The sequence below is a fragment of the Dryas octopetala genome, chromosome 2 (genome assembly GCF_963921425.1).
Source record: "Dryas octopetala chromosome 2, drDryOcto1.1, whole genome shotgun sequence".
Taxonomy (NCBI): domain Eukaryota; kingdom Viridiplantae; phylum Streptophyta; class Magnoliopsida; order Rosales; family Rosaceae; genus Dryas; species Dryas octopetala.
This window is the reverse complement of record NC_141367.1, coordinates 21,709,354-21,735,690: the sequence shown is the minus strand read 5'-3', so window position 1 is coordinate 21,735,690 and position 26,337 is coordinate 21,709,354. Positions and strand designations below refer to the sequence as shown.

General features: G+C 35.6%; 4 protein-coding genes and 1 pseudogene across 7 annotated transcripts; 2 read left to right on the top strand and 3 right to left on the bottom strand.

Moving 5' to 3' along the window:
• Window positions 1-674: 674 nt before the first annotated feature.
• Window positions 675-4,189, top strand: RRP41 (3'-5'-exoribonuclease family protein). Of its 3 annotated transcripts, XM_086232338.1 has the most exons (14): window positions 695-784; window positions 896-1,012; window positions 1,409-1,462; window positions 1,568-1,614; window positions 1,696-1,756; window positions 1,908-1,946; window positions 2,071-2,138; window positions 2,274-2,352; window positions 2,439-2,475; window positions 2,947-3,063; window positions 3,185-3,270; window positions 3,408-3,497; window positions 3,666-3,725; window positions 3,866-4,189. In XM_086232338.1, exons 3-13 carry the CDS (start codon window positions 1,409-1,411, stop codon window positions 3,711-3,713), a joined length of 726 nt encoding a protein of 241 aa, XP_086088464.1. In that variant the 5' UTR covers window positions 695-784; window positions 896-1,012; the 3' UTR covers window positions 3,714-3,725; window positions 3,866-4,189. The 3 variants fall into 3 exon arrangements, with proteins under 3 accessions (XP_086088463.1, XP_086088464.1, XP_086088462.1); XM_086232337.1 differs by lacking the exon at window positions 896-1,012 and having other exon boundaries at window positions 675-784; XM_086232336.1 differs by lacking the exons at window positions 695-784; window positions 896-1,012 and having other exon boundaries at window positions 1,394-1,462.
• A 1,810-nt stretch (window positions 4,190-5,999) lies between these two features.
• On the top strand, window positions 6,000-9,897 carry LOC147294098 (amine oxidase [copper-containing] alpha 2, peroxisomal-like). Of its 2 annotated transcripts, none has more exons than XM_086232321.1 (5): window positions 6,000-6,869; window positions 7,488-7,902; window positions 8,229-8,342; window positions 8,641-9,179; window positions 9,588-9,897. In XM_086232321.1, exons 1-5 carry the CDS (start codon window positions 6,055-6,057, stop codon window positions 9,784-9,786), a joined length of 2,082 nt encoding a protein of 693 aa, XP_086088447.1. In that variant the 5' UTR covers window positions 6,000-6,054; the 3' UTR covers window positions 9,787-9,897. The 2 variants fall into 2 exon arrangements, with proteins under 2 accessions (XP_086088447.1, XP_086088448.1); XM_086232322.1 differs by having other exon boundaries at window positions 6,003-6,869; window positions 7,488-7,899.
• A 4,233-nt stretch (window positions 9,898-14,130) lies between these two features.
• Window positions 14,131-15,977, bottom strand: LOC147294097 (uncharacterized). The gene is made up of 6 exons (XM_086234443.1): window positions 15,869-15,977; window positions 15,602-15,772; window positions 15,393-15,500; window positions 15,211-15,280; window positions 15,000-15,095; window positions 14,131-14,350 (listed from the first exon to the last, which is right to left on the bottom strand). Exons 1-6 carry the CDS (start codon window positions 15,913-15,915, stop codon window positions 14,255-14,257), a joined length of 588 nt encoding a protein of 195 aa, XP_086090569.1. The 5' UTR covers window positions 15,916-15,977; the 3' UTR covers window positions 14,131-14,254.
• A 641-nt stretch (window positions 15,978-16,618) lies between these two features.
• LOC147294096 (uncharacterized) lies at window positions 16,619-19,258 on the bottom strand. Its single transcript, XM_086231173.1, has 7 exons — window positions 18,970-19,258; window positions 18,085-18,479; window positions 17,762-17,974; window positions 17,574-17,666; window positions 17,312-17,425; window positions 16,755-17,230; window positions 16,619-16,661 (listed from the first exon to the last, which is right to left on the bottom strand). Exons 1-7 carry the CDS (start codon window positions 19,256-19,258, stop codon window positions 16,619-16,621), a joined length of 1,623 nt encoding a protein of 540 aa, XP_086087299.1.
• A 1,607-nt stretch (window positions 19,259-20,865) lies between these two features.
• On the bottom strand, window positions 20,866-24,496 carry LOC147294095 (uncharacterized; annotated as a pseudogene).
• Window positions 24,497-26,337: the final 1,841 nt, after the last annotated feature.

Genomic DNA, 26,337 nt, shown 5'->3' with positions numbered 1-26,337 from the left:
ATTGTTGTTGTATACACAATAGATCACCTCTAGGCTCTACCGCTCTAGTAACATTGCACAAAAATGCAGCTCTAGTAACATTATTCTTCTTGTACACTGAGATTTCACATTTACTGTACAATTGTATTTCCAAGAAACATTAAATGTGTAAGAAAAATAAGATAATGTTATGTGTGACTGTGTGAGATGTGAGAGGAGAGAGAATTTGAACATTGAAATATGAGACTCTCCTCTTACATTTTTTATGCCACATCACTATCTCTGTTACAGAGAAGTTCTGGTTAGATGCGATCTCAATTCTCAACCATTCAATTTGCTTTAACCAACAATTTAAAAGGTCTTACATGTAATGCTAATGTTATTATGTATTATGCAGTAGTAATGTGAAGTGGTACCATTGCAAAATGACTAGTATAAGGGACCAAGGAAGTGTGATGGACTATTTTATAAGGGTCCTCAGATTAATCTAATTACACATATTTAAATTACTAATAACCCATTTTAAATACCTATTTGATTACTAATAACCCGTTTTAAATTACTAACTCTTAAAAAAAAAAAATCATGCAAATCCATTTATTTTCTTTCTAGTCATTTTATACATAGCCAACCTTTCTCCAAAAGCCCATATCCCCCACTAAGCCCATCGCAGCCCTTGAGGCCCAGGCTCAGCTAGCCCTAGTCTCACAGTCGGGCAGTCTGACGCAGTCCCAGACTTCCCAGTTCGGCAGTTGGCGCCCAATCGCAGAAACTTGTTTAGCTGATTTGCTCCCAAAGGCCGAAGGTATTTCTTCTCTAGGGTTTAATTTCTTGTATTTGTTCTGTTTTTTGTTCGCAGTTAGCTGCTTTTTTTGCTTAACCGGTGAGCTTGACTGGCTGCGTTTTATCTTGAAAGGTTTTTCAAGCTCATTATTTGAGGCTATGTTGTTGTTGCCTGGCTGCTGAGTTTGAAAACTATTTGTTTTAGGCATATTTTCACGTTAAACAAAAGCCTTGAGCACACGCTCCAGAGGTTAGTGTAGTTTGTAATAAATTGTGGGCATAAAGTCAGAAACGTAAGAGGGTTCGTATTCATTTATAAAATGTGGTAAAAATTTTTGGGTGATGGGTGTAAGTTGAATTGTAACTTAAGGATGAAAATTAAGTTCGTTTGGGATTGTTTGAATTGAGTTTCTAGAGTTGAAATGCATGACTACAAGTAAATTCTGTTGTACATATTGTTGCCGTAACTGTAACAAAGCTGTTGTATTTGTGGTTGTTTTTTATGATGTTCAATTGTGGATTAACTATCGAACTTTGTAGTTTGGTCGTTATAATGTTTACATTTCGATGATGATTGGTTTTCCCTACTATTTGTTTCTTGTTAGTTATGGAGTTTTGTAATTTGGTTGTAATGGTGTTCCAACAGATGGAGTACGTGAGCCCTGAAGGTCTTCGCTTAGATGGTCGCCGCCCCATGGAAGTATTTATCTATCTTTCTATTTTCATTTTCATTTAATTATCATTATAAAGTTCTTCATTTGTTTTAATCAATTAATTAAAATTTTCTTTTTATCCTTGATCGCAGATGAGACAAATTCGAGCAGAGATTGGTGTTGTGGCCAAAGCCGATGGGTTCTAATTACTAAAACCTTGCTTTCTTTTTTTAATTGTTTTTTATTTTGTTTTTAATTCATCTTGCATGTTAAAATTCAGTTCTGCTGTGTTTGAGATGGGTAACACCAAAGTCATTGCTGCTGTGTATGGCCCTAGAGAGGTTAGTTAATCCATGTTTTAAACCTTTTTGCACGCTTCAGTTCAGTATGAGCTAAAATTTTAGTAAGCTTATATGTGGTACTCATTATTAGTATTTCACAATTCTTTTCTAATTTTCAAGTTAAATTTTTATAATTTACTTTGTTTTTCAGGTCCAAAATAGGAGCCAACAAATGAGTGACAATGCGCTGGTAATAACTTATCTAAATCTCTATTTATTGAACTTATCCATGTTGCATACTTGTGTTTGATATGTTAAACTTAACAGGCATTTATATATTTGTAAATATTGTCCATAATTGTGAATAATTTTAGGTGCGCTGTGAATACACCATGGCAAATTTTAGTACTGGAGATCGTATGAGAAAACCAAAGGGTGATAGGTTATATCTTCTATTCTCTTTCAATTTCCAACCATAAATGCTTTATGTGATCTTCTATTTTAATTTTAGCATAACCGTGTTGTATCCATTACTACATTAAAATATAATTGATATGTGTATCCTTGATGCTCTCAGGCGATCCACAGAGATATCTCTAGTTATTCGCCAAACCATGGAAGCATGCATTTTGACGCATTTAATGCCTCGGTCTCAGGTTCTATTGTAGTTAGCGTCTTGGGAACTTTTCCTGCATGAATGCACAGTTGTTCTTTTCTGAAGCCTTGTATATGTTTTTTGCAGATAGATATTTTTGTGCAAGTTCTACAAGCAGATGGAGGTATATTGCAATGTCTCTATGTAGTCACAAGTCCGATATGATAATCTACATTCAGAATATATGATATATTGATGCTGCTCTGTCTCTTTCTACATTTTTTTCCATGTTTGATCCTCTGTTATTGAATACATTTGTAGATTCAAGCTTATTTGTTGGAAAAATGAAGCCTCCTGAATTCATTTTATAGAATGGGAATTTACTATGGACCACTTATATTTGAATTACAAGCTGTCTGCTAGTTTGTGTTCTATAGCTACTATTAAGACAGTTTGGTTTGAGGGTCAACTATGCTGCAGGCAGAGTCTATTAATTGTTATTGTTGTTCAATACAGTGTTACCCAAAGTGTCATCCTAGCCCCTCTTTCTGTAACACTTTGCAAATACTGCTGGATTTGAACCGGCTGCTTTACTAGTTCAATTTAAGAATGGGAAGATCTATCCTTGAGTTTGAAATTTGTTTTGCTTCTGCAGGAACTAGATCTGCATGTATCAATGCTGCAACCCTGGCCCTTGCAGATGCTGGAATTCCAATGCGTGATCTTGTTACTTCCTGTAGTTCTGGATACCTTAATAGCACCCCTCTGCTTGGTAAATATATACTTTGATTTATATTTGTATTTGATCATTACTTCTTTTTTGCCTCTATAATGCCTCTTTACTAGTATGATGTTGTAATTTTCATATGGGTTTATTGTTGTTGGATGGACAGATTTAAATTATGTAGAAGATAGTGCTGGAGGCCCTGATGTCACTTTAGGAATTATGCCAAAGTTGGACAAAGTGACTCTTCTTCAGGTTCTTATGTCATAATCTGTTTTTTAATTTATTCTTCACAAAGTTTAAGTTCCAATAATTGTAGTAATTGACATACATGGTATCCCATTCAGTGCCTTCTCCTGTAAACCACTCATTTTCCATGTTTGTTAATGCAGATGGATGCTAAATTACCTTTGGATATTTTTGAAAACGTAATGCAACTTGCAATTGAAGGCTGCAAAGCAGTTGCAAATTACATTCGAGAAGTAAGGACTTTTGGCTACCTTTTTTGTTATATTTTTTTCCCAATGAAAGATTCTGCATTGTCATGTGGCCTCTGTTTCGAAAAGTGGTCATTGCTCAATGAGAGTTTGCTTCATTTTCTTGTTCCAGTGTTGTCATTATTGGAATTTTCATCTGGGTTTGTATGACAGATTTTACTAGAGAATACAAAGCAATTGGAGTATCGCCGTGGTGTATAGTTTCAAATCATGGTAAGTTGATGAATATTATTTGTATGTTGTGGTAACTTGATTTAATGACAACAAATTTAACAAGTTCTAACAGTCACTCATGTGCCTGTTCACCCACACATTCCGCTTTTAAAAATTTATTCTCTACCATCTACTTGTAGGTTCTGGCCGATCAATGATGAAATTTGTGGGTGGGTGGCTATAACATGGAGATGGTGTTTGGTGGAAGTAAGCTTTGAATTGAACCTCACGCTCAGCTGAAGTATCCCCAAGTGGAGAGCTTATTTGTTTTTGAACTATGGAGATAGTAACTTCAACAACATGGGCAGGCACGGAAATTTCTACAGAGCTGCCGATATTAAGCTAAAATCTAAAATCTAATAACTAATTTCTTTTTCTGGGTATTATGTCATTTTATACTTGTAGTAAATGATGATCTAGGTAAATTTTATTAATCAAAGAAGTATTTTCTGAAGCTTTTTACATAGCTCAAGGGTTGGTCTCATTTTTAGAAAATTTTTACATAGCTCAAGGGCTGGTTTCATTCCCAGAAAACTTAACATATTAAAAATGGACGAAAGAAATTAAAGATGTCTAATCAAGATAATACAGCTTAAGATTTAGTCTCATGAATGTCCAAGTGGGAGGAAGAGAGTTAGTAGCTGGACTGCTGGAGGCATGCCATTGCTCTTTGATGTAAGATGGAAATGTTGTCTTTGTAACTCCAGCAAAGGCCTGCCTTATTAGAAGTTCTTTTATATATTATTAATTTGAACCCTTCCCTAATGGAAAATTCTTAAGTACTCAATTTTGAGTATTAATCTTGTACTCATCACTAATTATATGAGCCCATATGAGTACTCAAGCAGTGCCCTTTCTTTCCTGATAGTATTAGTATTCTTATGTAATCCAAAGGTATTGAGAGGAAGTGTGGTCCGTGCGGACCAACCATCGTTAGAATGTTAGGCCATTGTCTTGTATTGAATGTGATCGCAAAGCATTGACTGTTGTACTAAATGCTTGGAAGGAAAAGTTTTCACAATCACAATCTAGCCATGACCCGGTGAAACTAGAATCAAACCCAAGGCCCCAAGCCAAGATATTGATTGGAACCCATAATTGGAAAAACTTGAATATTTTTGTCCTCGCCTGCCCCATTGTACAAAATGCTTGGAAGGAAAAATTTTCACAATCACAATCTAACCATGACCCAATGAAACTAGAATCAAACTTAAGCCAAGATATTGATTGGAAATTTGGAACCCATAATTGGAAAAACTTGAATATTTTTGTCCTCACCTGCCCCATTTTAAGCTTGGAAGGAAAAGTTTTCACAATCACAATCGAACCATGACCCAGTGAAACTAGAATCAAACCCAAGCCAAGATATTGATTGGAAATTTGGAACCCATAATTGGAAAAACTAGAATATTTTGGTCCTCACCTGCCCCATTTTTAAGTAATGGTTAACTTAATCCTATGTATTCCACTAAATTATTATTATTGCTTTAATAATAATATTTGTTTGATTTGTTAAAATTTGGATTAGATATTATATATTTATATATAGCAAATTACATTTAAATTAATAAAACATTTCAATATTACTTAATGGTCAATGTAAATTTTCTTTTCCCGTAAAGGTCAATGAGTTTTTTGAAATTATATCTCATTTTAGTTTTTAATCCTAATCCACTTGATGATGTAATGTATTTTGGTGTATTGAAAAATATCATTTTTCCCTCTTTTTTTTTCCATTATTTATGAGCGTAAAATTATGATGTGCCTTTACTTTAATTTAGGGTATGCAAATGAGATTTAGGGTTAAAATTAGAGTTATGGAGCTTATGACTTAGGGTTTAGGTTCCGAGAGCTAACCCATAAGCCTTTTTGCTACGTAACAATCAAATACAAACATAATATAAATCTAAATCTGAATAGTAATGTATGTTTCTTAATTTATTGTAATTTATATTTTTTCATCTTGGTCAATTGTAACTAAAAAGAAATTATAAAAAAATGCATTGATTAAAATGTAATTATGAAATTTTTTATTAATTTATTTGTAATTAGCCTTAGTATACATCTGGAAGAGGTCTATTCAATGGACCCTTCACAGAACAATCACCCACAAGAGTCCATTAAGGACTATCTTATTGCAAGGAACAAAGAAAGAGTACATCATAAAGAGAAATTGAGAGATTTTCAAAGCTAAAACATGTTATTTCCCATAATTTGATGGGAAAAAAAAACTATTTCAAGTAAAATCTAACTAATAGAACCGAAAGCACTTTTGGGTTCAATGCTATATAAGGACAAGGTGTCAAGCTAGCTACTTTGATTATTCCACATGCACAAGAAGAAGCCAATAGCCATGGCTTCACCATTGAAACTAACGCTCTTATTACTCTCTTCTTCCTTCTTGATCACCTTCTCACCAATCTCAACCCTAAGCACCCACCACCACCACCCACTTGACCCTCTAACCCCATCTGAGTTCACTCTGGTCCGGACTATTGTCCAAAAATCATATCCCCCCTCCAAACACAACCTAACCTTCCAATACATAGGCTTGGACGAGCCAGACAAGCCCATCATCCAAACATGGCTCTCATCAAAACCCAAGTCCAAAACCCCACCTCGCAGAGCCTTTGTCATTACAAGGCTCACCAAACAATCCCATGAAATCATAGTGGACTTATCAACTCGTTCTATAGTGTCTGATAAGGTCTATGGTGGACATGGCTACCCTTTGCTCACCTTGGATGAACAGACAAAGGCAAGTGCACTGCCACAGTCCTATCAACCATTTCTTGACTCGGTCAAGAAGAGGGGGCTTAATTTGTCCGAGATTGTTTGTACTACGTTTTCAGTTGGGTGGTTTGGGGAGGAGCATAGTAGAAGAGTGATCAAAATTTTGTGTTATTATGTAGAGGGAACAGCTAATGTGTACATGAGGCCCTTGGAGGGGATATCTTTGTTGGTTGATCTTGATGAACTGAAGATAGTTGAATATTATGATAGGGATAGGATTCCGGTGCCAAAGGCAGAGGGAACGGAGTACCGGCGGTCAAAGCTGAAGCCGCCGTTCGGTCCAAAACTAAATGGTTTCACTATGGTGCAACCGGATGGACCCGGATTCAAAATTGACGGACATATAATAAGGTAATGATCAATGTGACATATTTTTGTTTGTCTAAAAAAAATGATAAAAGATGTACGCTTTCACATTGTTGATCAAATTTTTTATAAAGTTTTAGGTGGTTCTAATTTTGTAAAAGATTTAAAAAATTGGTTAATTTTGACTCCATAATTGGCATTATCTTGGGGAGGTTTCACTTCACAATGAACCTAAAGTATTGCACATACTAGGTAGTAGCCTAGTAGGTAGGTAGAAATTGCATCAAACACTAGGAAACAAAACAAATTAAGTTGTAGCCGTTGACTAGTATAATGATGGCTATTGACTAATGGCAAATGCCGGCAGTGACCTGCATATCTGGGGTTCTACATTTTGGTCAACTGCTGTCTTATTCCTACAATCCTAACATGGACTTTTAGAGAAGCTTATGTAACAAGTCCTAAGATTTTACCTCTGAGCCCTGATTGAGTTTGTCATCCGGCCCAATAAGCCCAACCCAATACTTTGCTACATAGTGTAGATCTTATGTGTTTGACTTTAATTAGCCTTAATTCCTGTTATAATTTTTTTCTTTCTTAAATTGGAATTTTGAACCTCTTTAACATTTGTTAATTTACTTTGTGATTTCTCATTACACTCAGTTGGGCCAATTGGGTGTTCCATCTAGGATTTGATGCTCGAGCTGGCCCAGTAATTTCTCTAGCATCAATTTATGATTTGGAGAAGAGTAGATATCGTCAAGTATTGTACAGAGGATTCATATCCGAGCTGTTTGTGCCATACATGGACCCAACAGAAGAATGGTACTACAAGACCTTCTTTGATGCTGGTGAATTCGGGTTAGGACTATGCGCCGTGTCATTAGAGCCCTTCACTGATTGTCCTGCCAATGCTGCATTCATAGATGCATACTATGATGCTGGGGCAGATGCATACTATGATGCTGGGGCAGATGCTACTCCTGTTCATATTCCCAATGCTTTCTGCATATTCGAGCAACATGCTGGGACTGTCTTGTGGCGTCACACTGAAACAGCAATTCCTGCAGGGAAGGTGGTAATCCATTAAATTCATTTTAATTTTAATTTTTTATACAAAAATTATAGTAAATGTTCACTTCTTGACTTACAATGATATAAAAATATACATTTTAAATTTCTTTTAGTTTAGTCCAGTTTTTAAGTTGAGCTTATGAGGGATCAAACAGTTGTAAGAGTTTTTCAACGCTAAATGAAAATTGCATTAATTTAGACAATTAAAAGGGACCAAACTGTTATATTTTTAAAAATGTGAGACTATTTTGTGCATAGAACCTCTTTCTTTTTTTGTGTGGATGTGGTAGTTTGACACTTTGACATGAGAGTTATATGGTTTTAATGTAGATAACAGAGGTTAGGCCAGAGGTGAACTTAATAGTGAGGATGGTCTCTACAGTGGGCAACTATGATTACATACTTGATTGGGAATTTAAGCCAAGCGGCTCCATCAAATTTGGGGTACGTATGATATGATTTCTGACATAATAATTTGATTATATATTTTTAATAGAGATATGATTTATTTGTATTGGTACGTTTAATTAATGACCGAAACATGTAATGTTAGAGAGACCACCTGTAACAGTGGGTTTGATAGATTAATTAACAATATACCATATATAATAATTGATGTAATAAATAAATATCACTATATTGTTATATTATGTTCTCAGAAAATAAAGTGGACTAAAGATTATATTAATGATGATAATTAGGGGTTTTATTGCAAAACTAGATCATTTTTCTTTCTCAACAGGTGGGGCTAACAGGACTACTAGAAGTGAAGGGTGTGGCATACACTCACACTGATCAAATAAAAGGAGATGCTTATGGCACATTGCTAGCAGATAACACCATTGGGGTGTACCATGACCACTTCTTAACCTACTATCTTGATCTAGACATTGATGGTGAAGCCAACTCCTTTGTCAAAAGCAATTTGGTGACCAAAAGAGTGACAGACCACAGCTCACCTAGGAAGAGTTATTGGACAGTTGAGAGTGAGACAGCCAAAACTGAATCAGATGCACAAATTCAACTGGGCTTGAAGCCATCTGAGCTTGTTGTGGTAAACCCTAATAAGAAGACCAAACCTGGAAACAACATAGGCTATCGTCTAATTCCAGGGTCAATTTCAAACCCACTTTTATCCGAGGATGATTACCCACAAATCCGAGGTGCCTTCACCAAGTATAACGTATGGGTCACACCTTATAACAAGTCCGAAAAATGGGCAGGAGGACAATTCACTGATGGGAGCCATGGAGATGATACATTGGCTACTTGGAGCCTCAGGTATTAAGATAAGGAATCTTCACTAAATGACCCATTTTCATATCTAGTTTATTTATTCATAAAAAGTTTACAATTTTTATTCATTTGGGCTGTAAAATGATTGAATTACCACTCATTCAATCATGGTCGATCGAGCTAGAGGCCAATTAAGATGTGATCAACACCATCTCAGCCATTGTCTTGACCACCATGAATAGTCCATATCAAAATAGAGTTAATTCAGATTAAAAATGATCTAAAGAGTCAAAATTGTAAATTTACCGATAGAAGGTCAAAAAAGTATATCAAGTATTAAAATGGGTTATTTTGTAAAAATTTTCTTAGTGGTAATTGGTGTGACAATTTTAGGTGATTGTTTCCACTATGCTTTTTCTTCTTGTCCCTAATTAGTGCAAATTAAATGTGCAGGAATCGAGAGATTGAAAATAAGGACATAGTGTTATGGTACACCATTGGCTTTCATCATGTTCCTTGCCAAGAAGATTTTCCAGTGATGCCAACATTGAGTGGTGGATTTGAGCTCCGGCCTACCAATTTCTTTGAGAGCAATCCTGTGCTTAAAACAAAACCTCCTAAGCATGTGGACTTGCGTAACTGTACTACATAACTCTAAATATTAGCGTTTGAATTTTGTCTAATTTCTTTGTTTTTACCTTAATAAGAGTTAATTTGTATTACATATATGTCAGTACCCAATAAAGATCTTCATTCACTATAATATGCAAATGGTGTTTTTTTTATATAACAATAGATAATTTGGGTTTGTATAATTTTTTTTATTCAATTCATGAGTTGATTTAGCTCAAAATTTGAATATGGATTTCATCTACTGAATGAATGATCTTGTAAAATTTATAGAAAAACCTGAATAAAATGATATGCATTCTGACAAATGATTAACAAAGCAAAAATAATTTTTAAGATAATGAGAAAAAACCGTAAGCTATTTATTAATTAATTAAAATGGCAATAATATCTAATCATAGAGTTTGCTTCATTGAGAATATGAGATGGAGATGGCTTCATTAAAATCGAATCCTAGTCGTCTTTTCACCTGCTGCTCCTCCATATATATATATATATGGAGATGGAGCAGAGCTGTTTTTTCTTCTCTTTTTTTTTTTCTTGCATTTTTTTTTTTACAATTTTTTATGAACTTATTTGAGTTCCACATCAACATAAAGTGGGGTCCACACATGTCACATAAGCATAAAACAGCTTAATTAATGGAAAATTTCATAAATGGTTGACATTGCAATTTTTTAGAAGTTTAGTTTAGACATTGCAATATTTTAAATATAAAAAATACGATAAATTATTGTGTGTAACCGTAATACCACGTAACATAATGAAGTGATGTTACTAATTCACTTAAATTGTAGCACGTATACAATAATTAATTTCTAAAACCCTCAATCCTAACAAATATCCTTAAAATTGTACATGTGTTATAATCTAAGTAGATTAGTAATACTACGTCATCATGTACGTAGTATTACGGTTACATACAATAATTTTTCCAAAAATACCAAAGGAAACTTCACCCAAACTACAAAGGTGTAAAATGTAATTAATTATCGATGAATGTCTTTTATCTTTTGGCTTCGTTCTCTTTTTAAGGATCTCTGTCTACCTCTCAGTTGTCCCAATTAAGTTGTGGTGTGATAATGTTAATTAGTACTATTTATCTTGCTTCCAATCCGATTTTCCATACTCCCACGCACCATGCATATTGAGGTTGACTATCATTATATTCGGAAAAAGGTCAAGAGCTTAAAGTCCGTTATGTTTGCACCCAAGATCAGTGGGCTTTCTGATCATGATTGTTTTTCCTTTATTCTATCCCAACTTCCGATCCGTTCAGCTTGCAAGGGGTGTGATAACCAATAAAAAATTTAACAAGGATTCTTCCTTGTCAAGTCAACTGGTTTCCTCCACCTTGTTGGATAAGGATTCCTCTCCTAGCGTTTTTAGATAATTCTTCCTTGTATATATCTTAAGATATGAGGGAGCTTTCGTTACGAGATTTTTTAAATAATTTTATTTAAGAGATCTTCGTGGGGCATGTTTTACATTGTATTTTGATGATTGAAACTGTCTACTTTTTTTTATATTCATGAATGGTCATCTATGTAAAAAATTAGATAAATCGAAAACCATTTAACTGTTGGATTAAATGGTTATCATTTCAAGTTTTTATCGAAATTATTTTGTTGATCTATTTATTTGAATAAAATTAGATATTTTAATGGTTTTTCATTTGTCTAATTTTTTTGTAAAGATAATCTTTGAATAAATACCTAAAAAAATAGACTGTTGAAATACAAAAGGAAATGGACCCTATGAGAAATCATTTAAATAAAATTATTTGAGAGATTCCTTAACGAAGAGAGTTAGTTAGATTTTAGTTTTCTTGTATGTTATTGTTTCTTCATACTTATATAAATATATCAATAGCCTCGAAGTGTATATGGATTCCACTTTTAATTAAAAAAATCTATCAATTTTTTTTTTTTTTGGCCCGGAAAAAATCTATTAATTTCAAATCCATGCTGGTGGTCACAAGATTCTATATATGTGTCCAAAGTACAAACCCACAAACGTAAATGCAAGTAGGGCATTAATATTCGAAACTTTTCTCTTAATTTGTGTGGTTTCCCATTGTTAATTTTGTCGATGTCTGATATATGATCAATCGAGCGTTCCTTCCGTGGCCTTTTCTGCGAATTGGCCTTTTCCTTTAAGATTTTATTTAATCTTTTGGCAACGGTCGATCTATATGTCAATATGTACAGGGACAGCGGTCCATACCCTCAAAGCTTGTGGGGCAATCATGATGGTTGTGGGTTTGAAGCCATCGATCTGGGCTGGTTGTGGTGAACCCTAATAAAAAGACCAAACCTGGGAACCCTATTGGTTATTGTTTGATTCCAGGATCAGTTAATTACAAGACTCCTTTTATTAGAGGACGATTACCCACAAATTCGTGGTGCTTTCACCAAGTACAATGTATGGGTTACTCCATACAACAAGTCTGAAAAATGGGCAGGAGGATAATATGTTGACCAGAGCCGAGGAGGTGACACTTTAGCTGTGTAGCAGTATGGAGTCTCTGGTATGGTATGATTAATTAGATTTTGTTAGCAAAAGAGTAACCAAATTGGAAAATACTGGCTTTATGTCTGTATATATCGCATACAATTATTTTTTGAATTTTGAATCTTAACGGTTCACTTTTTAACTATTAGAGTATAGATTTTTCATTATTAATTAAGTGATATACTGTATGTATCTCATGCAGTCACTACATATACGAAAGACGAACTTTACCATGTTAATTATGATGGTGGGAGCAGGACAAGTGCCTGTGATTGGTTTATAAATTTTTACTGTACGTTAATTTGATTGCTTTGCGTGAAGGAATAGGGAGATTGAGAATAAAGACATAGTGTTGTGGTACAGTACCATTAATTGGGTTTCACCATGCTCCTTGCCAAGAAGACTTTCCAATGATGCCAACATTGAGTGGTGGATTTGAGCTTCGACCAACCAATTTCTTTGAGAGCAGTCCAGTTCTTAAAGCTAGAATAATACCTCCTAAGCATGCATGTGCATTGGAGTAATTGTACCACCCAAACCTAGTTGGACTTTATTTCTCGATCAGTAATAAGGCAGCTCCATAAGTGATGCTTCATTAACTTGTTCCCTTGCAGTTGTTTAACTCGATCAATGGGCAGTTTTATCCCTTATTTGCATATATATATGCTTTCTGTTTCAAGAGAAATAATTAATGAATTGATCGAATATCCACGTACATTCTCTTTTGGTTGGTCATGTGTACATATGGTGATATGGGTATATAAATGGTCCCCTGATCTGATCTACTTAGAATTTTCTTGGGTGGTCCGGGCTGACCGTGCACTTGGGGATCGAGATTCTGACAGCATATTCATTATGCATGTATTAATACACTACAAGAAAAATGTCGATAGATATCAGTCGTGGACTGATATCTATTTGGGTAGCCGTCTGATATAGCGCGTCGTGATATCTAATGTATGGTATTTTAGATATCAGTTTTAAACTGATATGTAAACATTGTTTATTATATCATTTTTCTTTTTCAACCTGATATCCTAAATACAAAATAGATATCCAATTTGATATTATTTCTGATATCTATAAAATCCAAGTACCAACAGGATTGGTCAATAGATATCGTATTGGATACTAATACTGACATATAACTCGATATCAATATCAGGTTTGAGGTAGAATATGATATAAAACTATAGTATCAATATCAGGTCTATAGTAGAATCTGATATATATAATCTTGATATCAATATCAGGTATGGAATAGGTTCTGATATCTAAATAGTGTTTTTATATCAGATCTGACAAAGAACCTGATATCAAAGCGTTATAAAATATCAATTATTAGTCTAAAACTGATATCGTTTAGTATGTCGATTTCACAAAAGAAAATTGGAATACAACTTGCTATATCAGTTTTTTTTCACCTAAAAAATGATATGAATACATAAATTTGAGCCTGTACATAAATTTGTGCAGCCATAAAATCTTCCATGCATTCTCATTCCATATATTTCAATAATCACCAATAACAATATTCAAAGCTGCCTACATGTACATAATCACCAATAACAATACAAATATCCAACAAGATAACCATATATATATTTTTTGTTTTGTAGAGGTCTAAACATACCATGCCACCAGCCTAATAACTAAGGCAATATTGCCTAAACCCTGCTTGTTAAGACCTTTACAAAACCAAAACAATGTACCAAACGCTGCCCACATGTACAAAATAACATGACAGCACCTAGCCTAATTAATCTGCAAATCAGCACTATGTCTAGCTAGCTAGCTAGTTCTATCTTCAATTTTGCCATCCTTTACAAAATAGTCATGGCAGCATGTATGATCTAATTAAAAGCACCAAATCTTCAATCTTCTTCCATGCTTTACAAAAAATGAGCATGCACGACAGCTTTCTTCTATCCACAAAAAAGGCAAAATGCACACCACCTACCAATTAACTTGTCGGTCTAAAGATAATTGTTCAGAAAATCTCCCCATTCCACACGCAACTCATCTATTTGATCTTGTGTGTATCCGCTTCGCTTGGTCTTCATATTGGACCACTGAAAACATCAAAGGAACATATATTCTTTAATTTAATCACAAATTCATTGATCTCATAAGTTCTATATACTGAATACATGCATGCCTTATTAATCTCAATTTTCAACTAAACATGCATATGCATAAAGAATAAAAGCAAGTCAGAGTAGTTGAATGGACAATAGCAGCATTAGAAAATGAGTTGCTGCCTAACAACCCTCCCATTTCCTTGCTTCATGCATATGTGTGCTTTTAAGAAAATTGCTTATCCTTGAAAAGAGACCACACTATAAGAAAAGCACCAAATATTCCTTCTCCCTGTAGTTGCAACCCTGTTTCAAATTAATAATATATAGTAACAATATGACACAAAGCAGCAGAGGTTCTCAGAGGTTCTCCACTCTAACTTTCACATTAATTTCAAATACCTCTCTCTCAAACATCAAAGATGCAGTTTCTCCAAGTTGAACTTAGTCAAAAATTTGGGTATGCATGCATGCAGTTTCTACATTGTTTATTGAACCACTTAAAGGATAAAAGGCAGATCAGATTATTCAATTGCATATATTACAAACCATACTTTTAAGTATTTAATCCAAATGCATGAACAACACAAACGCAATACAATCTAGCTTGGGTAGATATTTTTTTATTAATTGGAAATCTGACCTTGGTCGCATAATCAAGGTTGGTATCCTCAATAATTTCCTTCATGTACTGCATCACATAGTAACCACACTCAACACCACCAGGTTGCTTTGGACACTATGCATGATATATCCAAAAAAATGGCACATAGTTAATATTCAAGCCATATGCATATGTGGACTTGTCAGACAAATAAAATTAAGGTTAATGACATTAAAGGTTGAGGACTTACGAATAGATGCCTCCACTGGGGCGTTTTCTTATTTGTCCTACCCGTGAGTCCATTAAAGTGTCTAATAGCACTTAATCAACAAAAATTGAAAATTTTAATTATATGTCTTGAAACAAAGATGATATATAAATATGGGGAAAAAAAGAGTGGTTACAATGAATCAAATAAAAGTAAAGTCTTACTTGTTGACAATTGCCATCCACTCTTTGTCATGGGTTTGCTTCGGAAGAGGGTCCATGATAAAAACTGCATCTTTATCTTCATTGATAATGGTCAAAATCCAGTGTGCCCTTGAAAAAGTTAACATTAATCAGCAAGTACAATCTGATTTGCCCATATGAAAACAATTTGCTTTAAATTAATCAATAGATAAGTAATTTCAGAAACTTACCCAGAATTGTATGGAAGTAAAAAAACACGATCTGATTTGCCCATATGAAAGCGATCTGCTAAATATTGTGATCGCTGTTGTGAGTCGCCTACTCCAAGTGAGATGCGCGAGGGGTCCACAAATGCAACCATTTCTTCCATGTGTGAGTTCAAAACCTTTTCATATAGGTGCCTAATTATTTATTTCAATTAGTTCATATCCTACCAGCTACTAGATCATAACTTAAATATTAGAGAAAATACTCATTGAATCAGCAAGCACAATTACCTCATGTAAAGCACGATGCACGTGGCCGATAATTCTTGCATCTCCATGATGGAAGTAATGTCCTCTTTCAAGATGTATAGACGTCGGACATGCCCAAAGAATTCTTCCTCTAAATCTGTTGCAATAGCTCTTCCACTTGTGGCCATCGCGTCACACGCAAAACGATATAAGGCCTTGCAATTCGGAGGCACTCGCTTGCCAGCTTCTGATGTCTTGAATAACTCTTTCCTTATGACAGGATCCTGTTTTTTTTGTTTCTAGGGTGTTAAGAAAAAACAAGCAACACTCGTTAGAATAATAAAGATACATTATAAGGTCCAAAAACTTATAGAACAGTCAATAAAAGACTGTAGGCACTGCCATGTATGTCCCAAACAATGCCCACATATAAATTAGATTAATCCACAAAGCACAAATTACAAGAGACAACAATATAAAATGAAGTGCTCCTATTAATTTGCAATTGCAGTGTGCCAAAAAAGTTAGTTGCTAATTTTTTGACGTACTTTCATGGATTTACTGCTAATAGGATAGCTGAACTCTAGCATAGAAGCTAATAACCCTTCCAAGACTTCAAAAATCCTTCCCTACACTATATAAGGATTTGGATAACTTGTATACAAAGAAAAAATGGCTAGAAAGGTCTGCCTTTAATGAGCTCATATAGGTTTAAGGCTTTGTATTCAGTTTTTAGTTGATGCTTTAAATCCAAACCCACACTGACCCAAATGGAACTATACATGCTGAGCATCAACCATTTAGTGACCCATCATTCAGCTTTATGTAACACCCACTACACAAACCAAGCCAAACTTATAGAACAGTCAATAAAAGATTGTTTTAAGACTGTAGGCAAACATTTTTTAAGGTATGTTTTTACAAGTACGTGTTCACAAGATTATCATAATGGAAAGAGGGATCGAGAGCAGCTACCTTGACAGTTTCTGCAATATCGACCTCTTCAACCTCCACTACTTCAACATCAGCAGCTTTCTTTTTCACCTCGACATCCACACCCTTAGCCTTGTCCTCATAAACACAGCTTGCTTTATCTGACATCAAACCTTGGCCTGCAGGTACCATCTTTGGTGTAACAGGTGAATCACCACGTTGTTTCTTCTCTAATATTTCAAGCCTCTCCAAAAGCCCCTCACGGTCCTTCAGAAACATTGCAATCAGCTCTTTCTTTGTAATTATCTCCCTCGGTTTTTTAGGTATGTTGAAGTACACATGAGGGTTGACATTCCCACCTACTGCTCTGACCCTACCAGAATGCTCAGGTGTGTTCAAAGCCATTGTCAGCACATCATTAGCACCCTCAACCTTCAACTCTCCATTTTTCTTCTTTTCCAGCAAATCATCCTGACATTATAATGCATAATTTAAATAATTATCAATGAATAAGCAATGGCAGTCATGTATAAGCACAATGTAAATCCTTACAATGATATTCACTACTTCAGAAACTTCCTCATCCAATTTCCCATTAGAGTCTTCTCGTGCCCTCTTCCATAGGACTGAACGGTCGAGGTCATCCTCCCCAAAACTTTCTTTCCTCTAAGTTATAATAAAAATAATGCACAATTTATAAGTTTATAATTAAAACCACTAAAAGATGAGGCCTTTATTAAAAAAAAAAAATCAGAACTTGTGGGCTTATAAATAAGGCAAGTGCTGCCAACAGATGGATTGTTAAGAATCTTACCAAAGTCTCCTCCAATCCAATGTAGCCCTTCCGTGAAAGTTTATGATGATACTTCCTCTTGAGGGTTTTTTGACGTTGAACCTCGTGTTTTTCCTACAATTAAGACAACACCATATTGTCAAATAAAGTACCTACCAGTCAGTTAAGTCAAAACACATAAATCTAAATTTCATACATATATAACATACCATAAAGGACTGCGTAACCCTGCCAGCAACAAACTGATCCCAATGGACTTGCTCGATGCTTTTATACTCCTTTGGTGGTGATTTTAACATCTTCTCATCATTTATGAATGGGAGAATGTATTTGCGTGTCAGCATAGTCTTGAATGTTCTCCATTTGATGCCAACGGACGACAAAACATGTTTCCTGCTTGACGGGTCCAGCTCAAATGCACCCTACATCAAGTGGATCATTAAAAAAAAGCACATGGTTATCCACTAAATAAAGTAAAAAAGGCTAAAAGGAAGGTGCAGTTGCAAGTTCAATTCTAAGGTTTCATAATTACCATAACATCCTCCCATATGTTCTGTTTTATGGTGTCATCTACAGCTGGCCAGTTTTTATAAATGATTGGCACTGTGGTCCGAGCTAAAACCCCAATGTATGACATAAAAGTTGAACGTGCATCTCCGCAAGGTGCGCCAAAGGAGTTAAACTCCACTTTCACCTTTCTTCCTTGTGCTTTCTTCACAACAACTCTGTGCATGGTTGTAACCCCACGACCAGTCTGCTTGGCCTTGGACTTGGCATTTTTTGCCTTGGACTTGGCTGGTGATGACACATTTTTGGCTTTGGGTTTGGCTGGTGATGAGGTCTTTTTAGCCTTGGACTTGGCTGGTGATGAGGCCTTTTTAGCCTTGGACTTGGCTGGTGATGAGCCCTTTTTAGCCTTGGACTTGGCTGGTGATGAGCCCTTTTTAGCCTTCTACTTGGCTGTTTCAACAATTTTTTTGGCCAGCTGTGTTGAGTTGGCCTTCCACTTGGCACTTCTCTTTTTCCTTGGTGTAGCCATTTCTGTTTTGCAGCTGTGGCTCCTGTTCCATATGAATAACAAATAAAGTCAGTATTAAAAATAATTTACTTAACAATTAAAAATAATTTACATATGAATAATTTACTTAAATGATTTACTTAACACAACCAAGGAGTGAAATTTCGAAAATTTCGGCGAAATTTCGCCGAAATTTTCGTTTTTTTGGGATCCCGAAATTTTATCACATAACCCTTAATTTTCGGTAATTTTTCGCCGAAATTTCGAAAATTTCGCCGAAATTTCGCCGAAATTTCGACCGAAATTTCGATTCCCCTTCAAGTGTATTTCTGTAAAATTTCGTCGAAATTTAAGCGAAATTTCGACGAAATTTCGCTGTAAATTGAAATTTTGCTGTACGTTTGAGACCCACATCACGAAAACGAACAAGAAGGTGATGATGGGTTTCGATTGGATCAGTCAAAGACGAAGCAGGCCCATCAAACCCATGAGACCCATTTCCTTCTTGATCATCTTCTTGTTCTTGATCAGAGTCGGAGTGGTGGTGCTTCTCTGAGTCGGCACCAGAAGCATCGATGAATTCCCAGTGTGACAGACCCAGACCCAGAACTCCTTCTTCTTCTTCTTGTTCTGCTTCTATTTCCAAGAATTCAAACTCTTCTGCGTCCATGGAATTTGGCTTCGACATATTTCCCAATTCTCTTCTGTTTTTTCTTGAAAATGAAATATTGGGGGTTCAGTTTTATTTTTATAACAGGCTCTGCGTTTGGGAATCTGAGATGCAGTGTTGAGGAAGGATGATGCGTCCGCGCATGCAAGTAAACTCGCCCCATTGGTGCACGTGAATCTACCAATGGGTTTCTTCCACGTGTCACATGTCAGTTTTTGAAGGTTTTTTGGCCTGGATTACCAAACATGTGATTATTTATTTAATTTTTTTTTGTTATTACAAATAGTTTCTCAATTTTAAGCCTGTATTCTCCTTTTTCAACCACACACTTAGATCTATATTTCTTTAGTTCTTCTCTCTGTCTTCTCCCCTGCCAAAGATCTCTCTCCCCTTACCTCATCACTGGCGAGACTCTCTCTCTCTTCTTCGCCTGCGACTCCATCTCCGGCGTGACTCTCTCTCTTTTCTCCGCTTGCAAGTTGCAACTCCTTCTCTGTAAGTTTCTTCCTCGGCGCGAGACCCCTGCAAGGTTTGAACTTTGAACTAATTGATACTTCAATTAATGATGCATATATGGCCAAGACTGCGCATACATATATTGATCTATAATGGTCTTGACATCTTGTATCAGTATATATATAATATATGTAAGATACTGCAAGTCCTTATCCTTATCCTTTTATCTTTCTAGTTACTCACGTGCAAATGTGCACTGCATAGTCTGCATCAACTAATATCAATTGAGTCAAATGTTTCTACTTTTTCACTTTTGAAATATAATATTATAATATTCGACCAAAAAAAAATTATTATTATAATATTCAAATATAATGTTCCCAAGAAACTTCCTCGACTATCAACATAGCAATGTGAGTGATATTGTCTTTTTTTTTTTTTTTTGGTAAAAGATATTGCCCCTTTTTAATTTTAACTTTTAAGTATAAAATAAAAATAAATAATTTGGAAAACAAATGAAAATGAAAGAAAAAAAAAAGAAAAAGGTTTAGAGTTGATTGAGGTTTGGAGACTTTGGGCAATTGGAAAGAAAAAAAAAAAGTTTCGGTTTTCGTTTGGCCATTTTGGTGTTTCGTTTAGTTATTTTTAAATCCTAATATATTTATATATAAAAAAGAATTAAAGATATGAAGATTTCCTAAAGGGCCTAAACACTAATATCCTATACCATATCCTAAATAATATAGAGTATAGATTATAGAGTATATAGGGTTTAGTCTATAAATTATAGAGTATAAAGAGTATTAAAGTATATAAAGTATATAGAATTTAGTATTAAGATTTAGTTTATAGATTATAGAGTATAAAGAATATACTAATTTCATTTATTCATTATACTAATTTTATTTAACAGTATTTGCCCAGCGCGCATTATATTTACCTTATATCATATGAAACTTACTATATAATTTGGTTTCTTCAATATTTTTTATAAATGTAGTAGATAATATGTTAAATAAACATATAGTCAAGTTTCATTCAAAATTTCCGTATTTTGATAGCAATTTTCGTCGTTTTTGTCTAATTTTATCGAAATCGAAATTTTAATCGAAATTTCCTCGAAAATTTCCGTCGAAATTTCCATCGAAAATTTCCTCGAAACCGAAATTTTACTCCTTGAACACAACTACAAGATCACAAATACAAAATAAAAGATCACAAATACAAAATACAAATAAAAGATCACAAATACAAAATACACATATAAATGATTAACTTAACACAACCAGCAGCAGCTAGCAGTACCATTACACATACATATATTCTCTCCATTACATTTTTTGCAAATAATGCACAATAGCAGCTCTATATATAACATTCTCTCTATTACATTGTTTTTCTTTTTATTTGCATGATGTATCCATATTCCCTCACAATCAGGCCTCTTGTAAGTGGTGTCATCCTCATTCATCAGCTCATCAAATTCCTCAACAGATGGAAGGCCATTGGTAAAGGACTCATGATCAATCACATTGTTCCCTAAATCATCCTCTTGAGAACAGTCATAATAGTCTTTATTAGGGGCTGCAATCACGACTGACCAGCTCGAATCAAGTGGATCATCTACATAAAAGACTTGCTTCACTTGGGCAGCCAATGCAAACGCATCTTTCTTATGACCTATTCTATTAAGGTTAACCAATAAGAACCCTAGGTCATCTATCTTTATGCCCTTATTATTCTCTACCCACATACACTTAAACAAAGGAACCCGAAAATCACAATAATCTAGCTCCCAAATTTCTTGGATAACCCCATAGAAAACCATGTCAGTGTAGACCGGATTCTTATCTTTCGCGCTCGCCACCTGCATTGTATTCGCCACCAAGGTAACCCCTTTATTTTGGACAGAACGGTTATTGTCCCGTGCCTTTGTGTGAAAATGGCACCCCCCAATCTCATAACCCTCATACTTCAGCACACTCATTGGTGGACCGTGAGCTAGCCGCCTTAATGACATTGTTATCTCCACCTCTCCAAGTTCAATTAGATGTAAAACCTATGGTAACAAAGATTGAGTTACACTTTGTAAAACTTTTCCAAAACACCAAAATTTTGTAACAGTCAAAGCTTTGTAAAGGTAACAAAGTAGCATACATTTTGACGTAACCAGTAGATAAATTCACGGTTGTGGGCTTCTAGCAACCACTTATCACTTTTTTTTTTACTTGCATGTAATTCTTTCAAGTAGGCCTTGTGTTCTCTACCAACAGATTCCAAACAAAAACATCAAAATGATGATTTCAAATTAAATTAAATTCAATATGTTATAAGTCTAAGTGGTGGATAAATACACTTACTCGGCATAAGGTTCGACTTCTGAGGCATTCTCCAATACAATTCGGTGTGCTTGCTCCCAAGATTCGCGGTCTACTAAATGTGCCTTAGCCCCTGAGAGAGGTCTATTGCTGTTTTGTGCCCCCATCCGCGAGTGAGGAATTCCAATTGCTATTGGATCAGATAAATAGTCGGAGCAAAACTCCACAGCTTCCTCAGCGATGTAACTTCAGCAATGCAGCCCTCCGGTCGATTACGGTTCCGTACATAACCCTTTAAGACTTTCATGGCTCTTTCAAATGGATACATCCATCTATAGCAAACCGGTCCGCACAATCGAACTTCTCTAACAAGGTGAACGGTTAAATGCACCATTATATCGAAGAACGAAGGTGGGAAAATCTTCTCTAGCAAACATAAAGTTTCAACGAGATCGTATTGCACTTTATCCAACTTCGACACATCAACCACTTTAGTGCAAAGAGCATTAAAGAAGAAACATAGCCTTGTTATTGCATATCTCACGTGGATGGGCAGCACCGAACGTATGGCGATGGGTAGTAATTGCTGCATCAACGTGTGACAATCATGAGACTTTAAACCATACAATTTCAACTCTTCCATGGATACGAGGTTTCGCACATTTGAAGAATAACATTCCGGGACCTTAGTACCCAACAAACACCTACATAGTGTTTTTTTCTCAACCCTAGAAAGAGTATATGGAGCTGCTGGCAAAAAAGTTCTTTTATTCCCAACCTCGGGTGCCAAGTCAAGTCTAACTCCCATTTCCACCAGATCTAAACGGGCAGCCACACCATCTTTGGTCTTCCCTTGAATGTTCAATAGAGTTCCAATAATGCTATCGCACACATTCTTCTCAATGTGCATTACATCCAAGCAATGCCTAATATGAAGTGACTTCCAATACTCAAGGTCAAAGAAAATTGATCTTTTCTTCCAACATGAAATAAGGGATTCACCACCTTTTGGCTTAGTTGACTTAGTCTTCCCGAAGTTACAATTGATTCCAGAAACTTTTTCTAAGACATCTTCGCCACTTAAAGGTGTAGGAGCCTCACGATCATCCTGCTTGTTATTAAAAGCAGCCTTTTGTTTTCGATATGGGTGGTTGCGGTCCAAGAATCTTCGGTGGCCTTGGAAACACATTTTCTTACCATGTTTCAAAAAAACCGAATCTGTGTCTTCTCCGCAAATGGGACATGCTTTATAACCCTTAACCGTGCACCCAGACAAGTTACCGTAAGCAGGAAAATCATTGATTGTCCACAAAAGTACAGCCCTCAAAAAGAAGATGTCTTTTCTAAATCCATCGTGCACTCCATCAATTCCCTCCCACAAGGTCTTCAAATCATCAACCAAAGGTTCTAAGTACACGTCTATATCGTTTCCCGGCTGCCTAGGACCAGAAATCAGCAAGGTTAACATCATAAACTTCCTTTTCATGCACAACCAAGGAGGAAGGTTATAAGTCACTAAAAGTACGGGCCAACAACTATACCGGCTGCTAAGGGAACTGTGCGGATTTATCCCATCAGCAGAAAGGGCAAGCCTTAAATTTCTAGGCTCACTTGCAAAATTTGGCCACTTTTGGTCAACCAACTTCCAAGCTGGAGAATCAGCTGGATGCCGCATCATGCCATCACTCATTTTGTGTTCAGCATGCCAAGTCAGATTCTTTGAAGTCTCACAAGATTTAAACATCCGTTTAAATCTTGGAATAGGTGGAAAGTACCACAACAGTTTTGCTGCCACCCCTTCCTTCTCAACTTCTTCCTTGTTGACCTTCCACCGAGATAGATCACACTTGGGGCACCTTGTGTCATGCTCATATTGTTTTCTATACAAAATACAGTTGTTCGGACATGCATGAATCTTCTCATATTCCATTCCTAAAGCAGCCAATGTCTTCTTCGCCTCATACGTAGATAAGGGAAGCAAATGATCCTTTGGAAGCATATCTCCAAAGATGACCAGCATATCAGTAAAGCTATTGTCGGAATGACCATGTTTTGCCTTCAAATTGAACAACTTGACTAGGGCAGATAACTTGCTGTAATTATGACAATGTGGGTATAAGGGTCTCTCTCCTTCCTCAACAAACTTCATAAACTCATCCGGATTCTCATTGAAATTATCAAATGCACCTTCGTACATGTTGACTGTTTCAGACCCAAATACATCATGTTCTGACTCCACAAATGTAGGGGCAGCACACTCACCATGCCATATCCAATTATTATATCGCTTGTCTATACCATTAAAGTAAAGATGCTCCCTTACTATCTTAATGGTAAACTTATTCAAGTTCCCACATTTCACACAAGGACACTGAATGTACTTATGATTGGTAGCATTCCCTAATGCAAATGCCAAAAAATTCTCAACTCCCACCTCATACTCCTTAGTCATCCTATCAGCATGCATCCAGGTTTTATCCATTGCCTTTAATTGTCGATATTAACTTCACATAAAGAGACAATAGCCAATTCAATATTAATGTGCAATCAAATTAAAATGCAAATTTCTCACCTAGCCTCTTATGAAACAAATACTCATTAATACATTTTAATTTTACCCTAAGAGACAAACATTCATGTACTGCAATTTACATATAAGATTCAAAACATATATGTTATATATGGAAAACAAAAAGCTCATAAGAGACTTTAGAGGGACAACCTATTATTCCTAAAACTCAGCAAGTGTACCATACAGAAATCTACACTAGCCACTTTATTGTTCCCCCAATTTTTTTCAAATAAAAAACTTATATGCATACTAGGACAGCTCTTATGTCATATTTACAAGCACAAGCTTAAAATCAGAAGACCAAAATTGAACAGCAGCATGAATGTGATCGAAGTAAATAATTAAGAAATATACCTAGGTTAGCAATTCCTCATGTGTAAAAAGGGCTGCTGGTTATGTCTTCTAATACAAACAAAGTAAACCTGAAAAATGAAATGCACAATTTATAATTTGCTAAAACACAACAGAGTAAGTCAAACAAGGAGCCTCATTCAGTAATTAACTACCAGAAGCACCCATTTCTTAATTCAATCTCATCTAATTAAGAAAGTAAGAACAAAGAAGCATCACACCGACACATTTTTCTAACTTATTACCAGGATGGTACCATCAAAACAGTCCAAAAATCATAACAACAATATGTTTTTATTTGTGAATATGATATGGTACCAATCTGCTGGGCCTCCACAACAAAAGCTCAAGTGGTTGGCCTACACTCACACATACCCATTGATTTTATTATTGCTTTCATGTGGTGTGAAGTGCAAATATATAGCCATATATTAATAGCAGGTTCCAGCTCATAAGAATCAAAGGCTGTCTATGTCAAACAAACGTTTGCAAATCAATTAACAATGAATAAGGCAGACATGGTAGTACTATTGTTAGCTCACACTTCACCAGACATCACCCCCCAACAACATAACCTTGTTTTATTAAATATAACACATTATTATAGCAAGGAAAACATGCACTTCAATTATTTTCAAAAAAAATAAATGAAAAAAGTTGAACCTTCCATTTCTTCAGCATTACATTTTCTCACTTATTATAAAAGATTTAAAGTTTTGTTCTGGACCATGGATGATAATATAAAATTACAACTACTAGATAGTCCAAATCTCACTCACTAATTTAAAGTTTTGTTCTACAAAATGGAGCACAGAAAACGCCCTTGTGAGCAAACTAATTTACCCAAAAATTTAGAAACTAATTTACCTAGAAATTCACCTTCACCTGTCGAGAGCATCTTCAAGCGGTGGCGGCGACGACAAAGAGTGGCTGGGGTGCGACTGGTCAGGTTATTCTTTGACGTCTGCGAATGGAGAGGCTAAGAGTCAGAGGGTGAGAGAGAGAAAGAGAAGTGAGAGTGAGAGAAACAGAAGAACTTACAATGAAGTCTGGGAGTGGCGACGGTGAGTGTGTGAGGCTGATGAGCAGATAGTCCAAATGTCACTCACTAATTTAAAGTTTTGTTCTACAAAATGGAGCACACAGAAAACGCCCTTGTGAGCAAACTAATTTACCCAAAAATTCAGAAACTAATTTACCCAGAAATTCATACTTCACCTGTCGAAAGGATCTTCAAGCGGTGGCGGCGATGGCAAGAGAGAGGCTGGGGTGCGACTGGTCAGGTTGTTCTTTGACGTCTGTGAATGGAGAGGCTAAGAGTCAGAGGGTGAGAGAGAGACAGAGAAGTGAGAGTGACAGAGAAGTGAGAGTGAGAGAGACAGACGAACTCACAATGAAGT

Bases quoted from the DNA above. Each gene is read 5' to 3' on its own strand.
- LOC147294096 (XM_086231173.1), bottom strand. From the start codon at position 19,258: ATGTCGAAGCCAAATTCCATGGACGCAGAAGAGTTTGAATTCTTGGAA. The intron at 17,426-17,573 runs GTAAGATTCTTA...ATTATAACTTAG, and splicing joins TTGGATTGGAGGAGACTTTG to AGGAAAGAAAGTTTTGGGGA. The intron at 16,662-16,754 runs GTACTTGTAAAA...TGGTTTGTGTAG, and splicing joins TATGATAATCTTGTGAACAC to TGGGTGTTACATAAAGCTGA.
- LOC147294098 (XM_086232321.1), top strand. From the start codon at position 6,055: ATGCACAAGAAGAAGCCAATAGCCATGGCTTCACCATTGAAACTAACG. The intron at 8,343-8,640 runs GTACGTATGATA...CTTTCTCAACAG, and splicing joins GCGGCTCCATCAAATTTGGG to GTGGGGCTAACAGGACTACT. The intron at 9,180-9,587 runs GTATTAAGATAA...TTAAATGTGCAG, and splicing joins TTGGCTACTTGGAGCCTCAG to GAATCGAGAGATTGAAAATA.
- LOC147294097 (XM_086234443.1), bottom strand. From the start codon at position 15,915: ATGGAGATGCAAGAATTATCGGCCACGTGCATCGTGCTTTACATGAG. The intron at 15,501-15,601 runs GTAAGTTTCTGA...AACTTTTTCAAG, and splicing joins TTACTTCCATACAATTCTGG to GGCACACTGGATTTTGACCA. The intron at 15,281-15,392 runs GTAAGACTTTAC...TTGTTGATTAAG, and splicing joins TGGATGGCAATTGTCAACAA to TGCTATTAGACACTTTAATG.
- RRP41 (XM_086232336.1), top strand. From the start codon at position 1,394: ATGGTGTTCCAACAGATGGAGTACGTGAGCCCTGAAGGTCTTCGCTTA. The intron at 1,463-1,567 runs GTATTTATCTAT...CCTTGATCGCAG, and splicing joins ATGGTCGCCGCCCCATGGAA to ATGAGACAAATTCGAGCAGA. The intron at 2,476-2,946 runs GTATATTGCAAT...TTGCTTCTGCAG, and splicing joins AGTTCTACAAGCAGATGGAG to GAACTAGATCTGCATGTATC.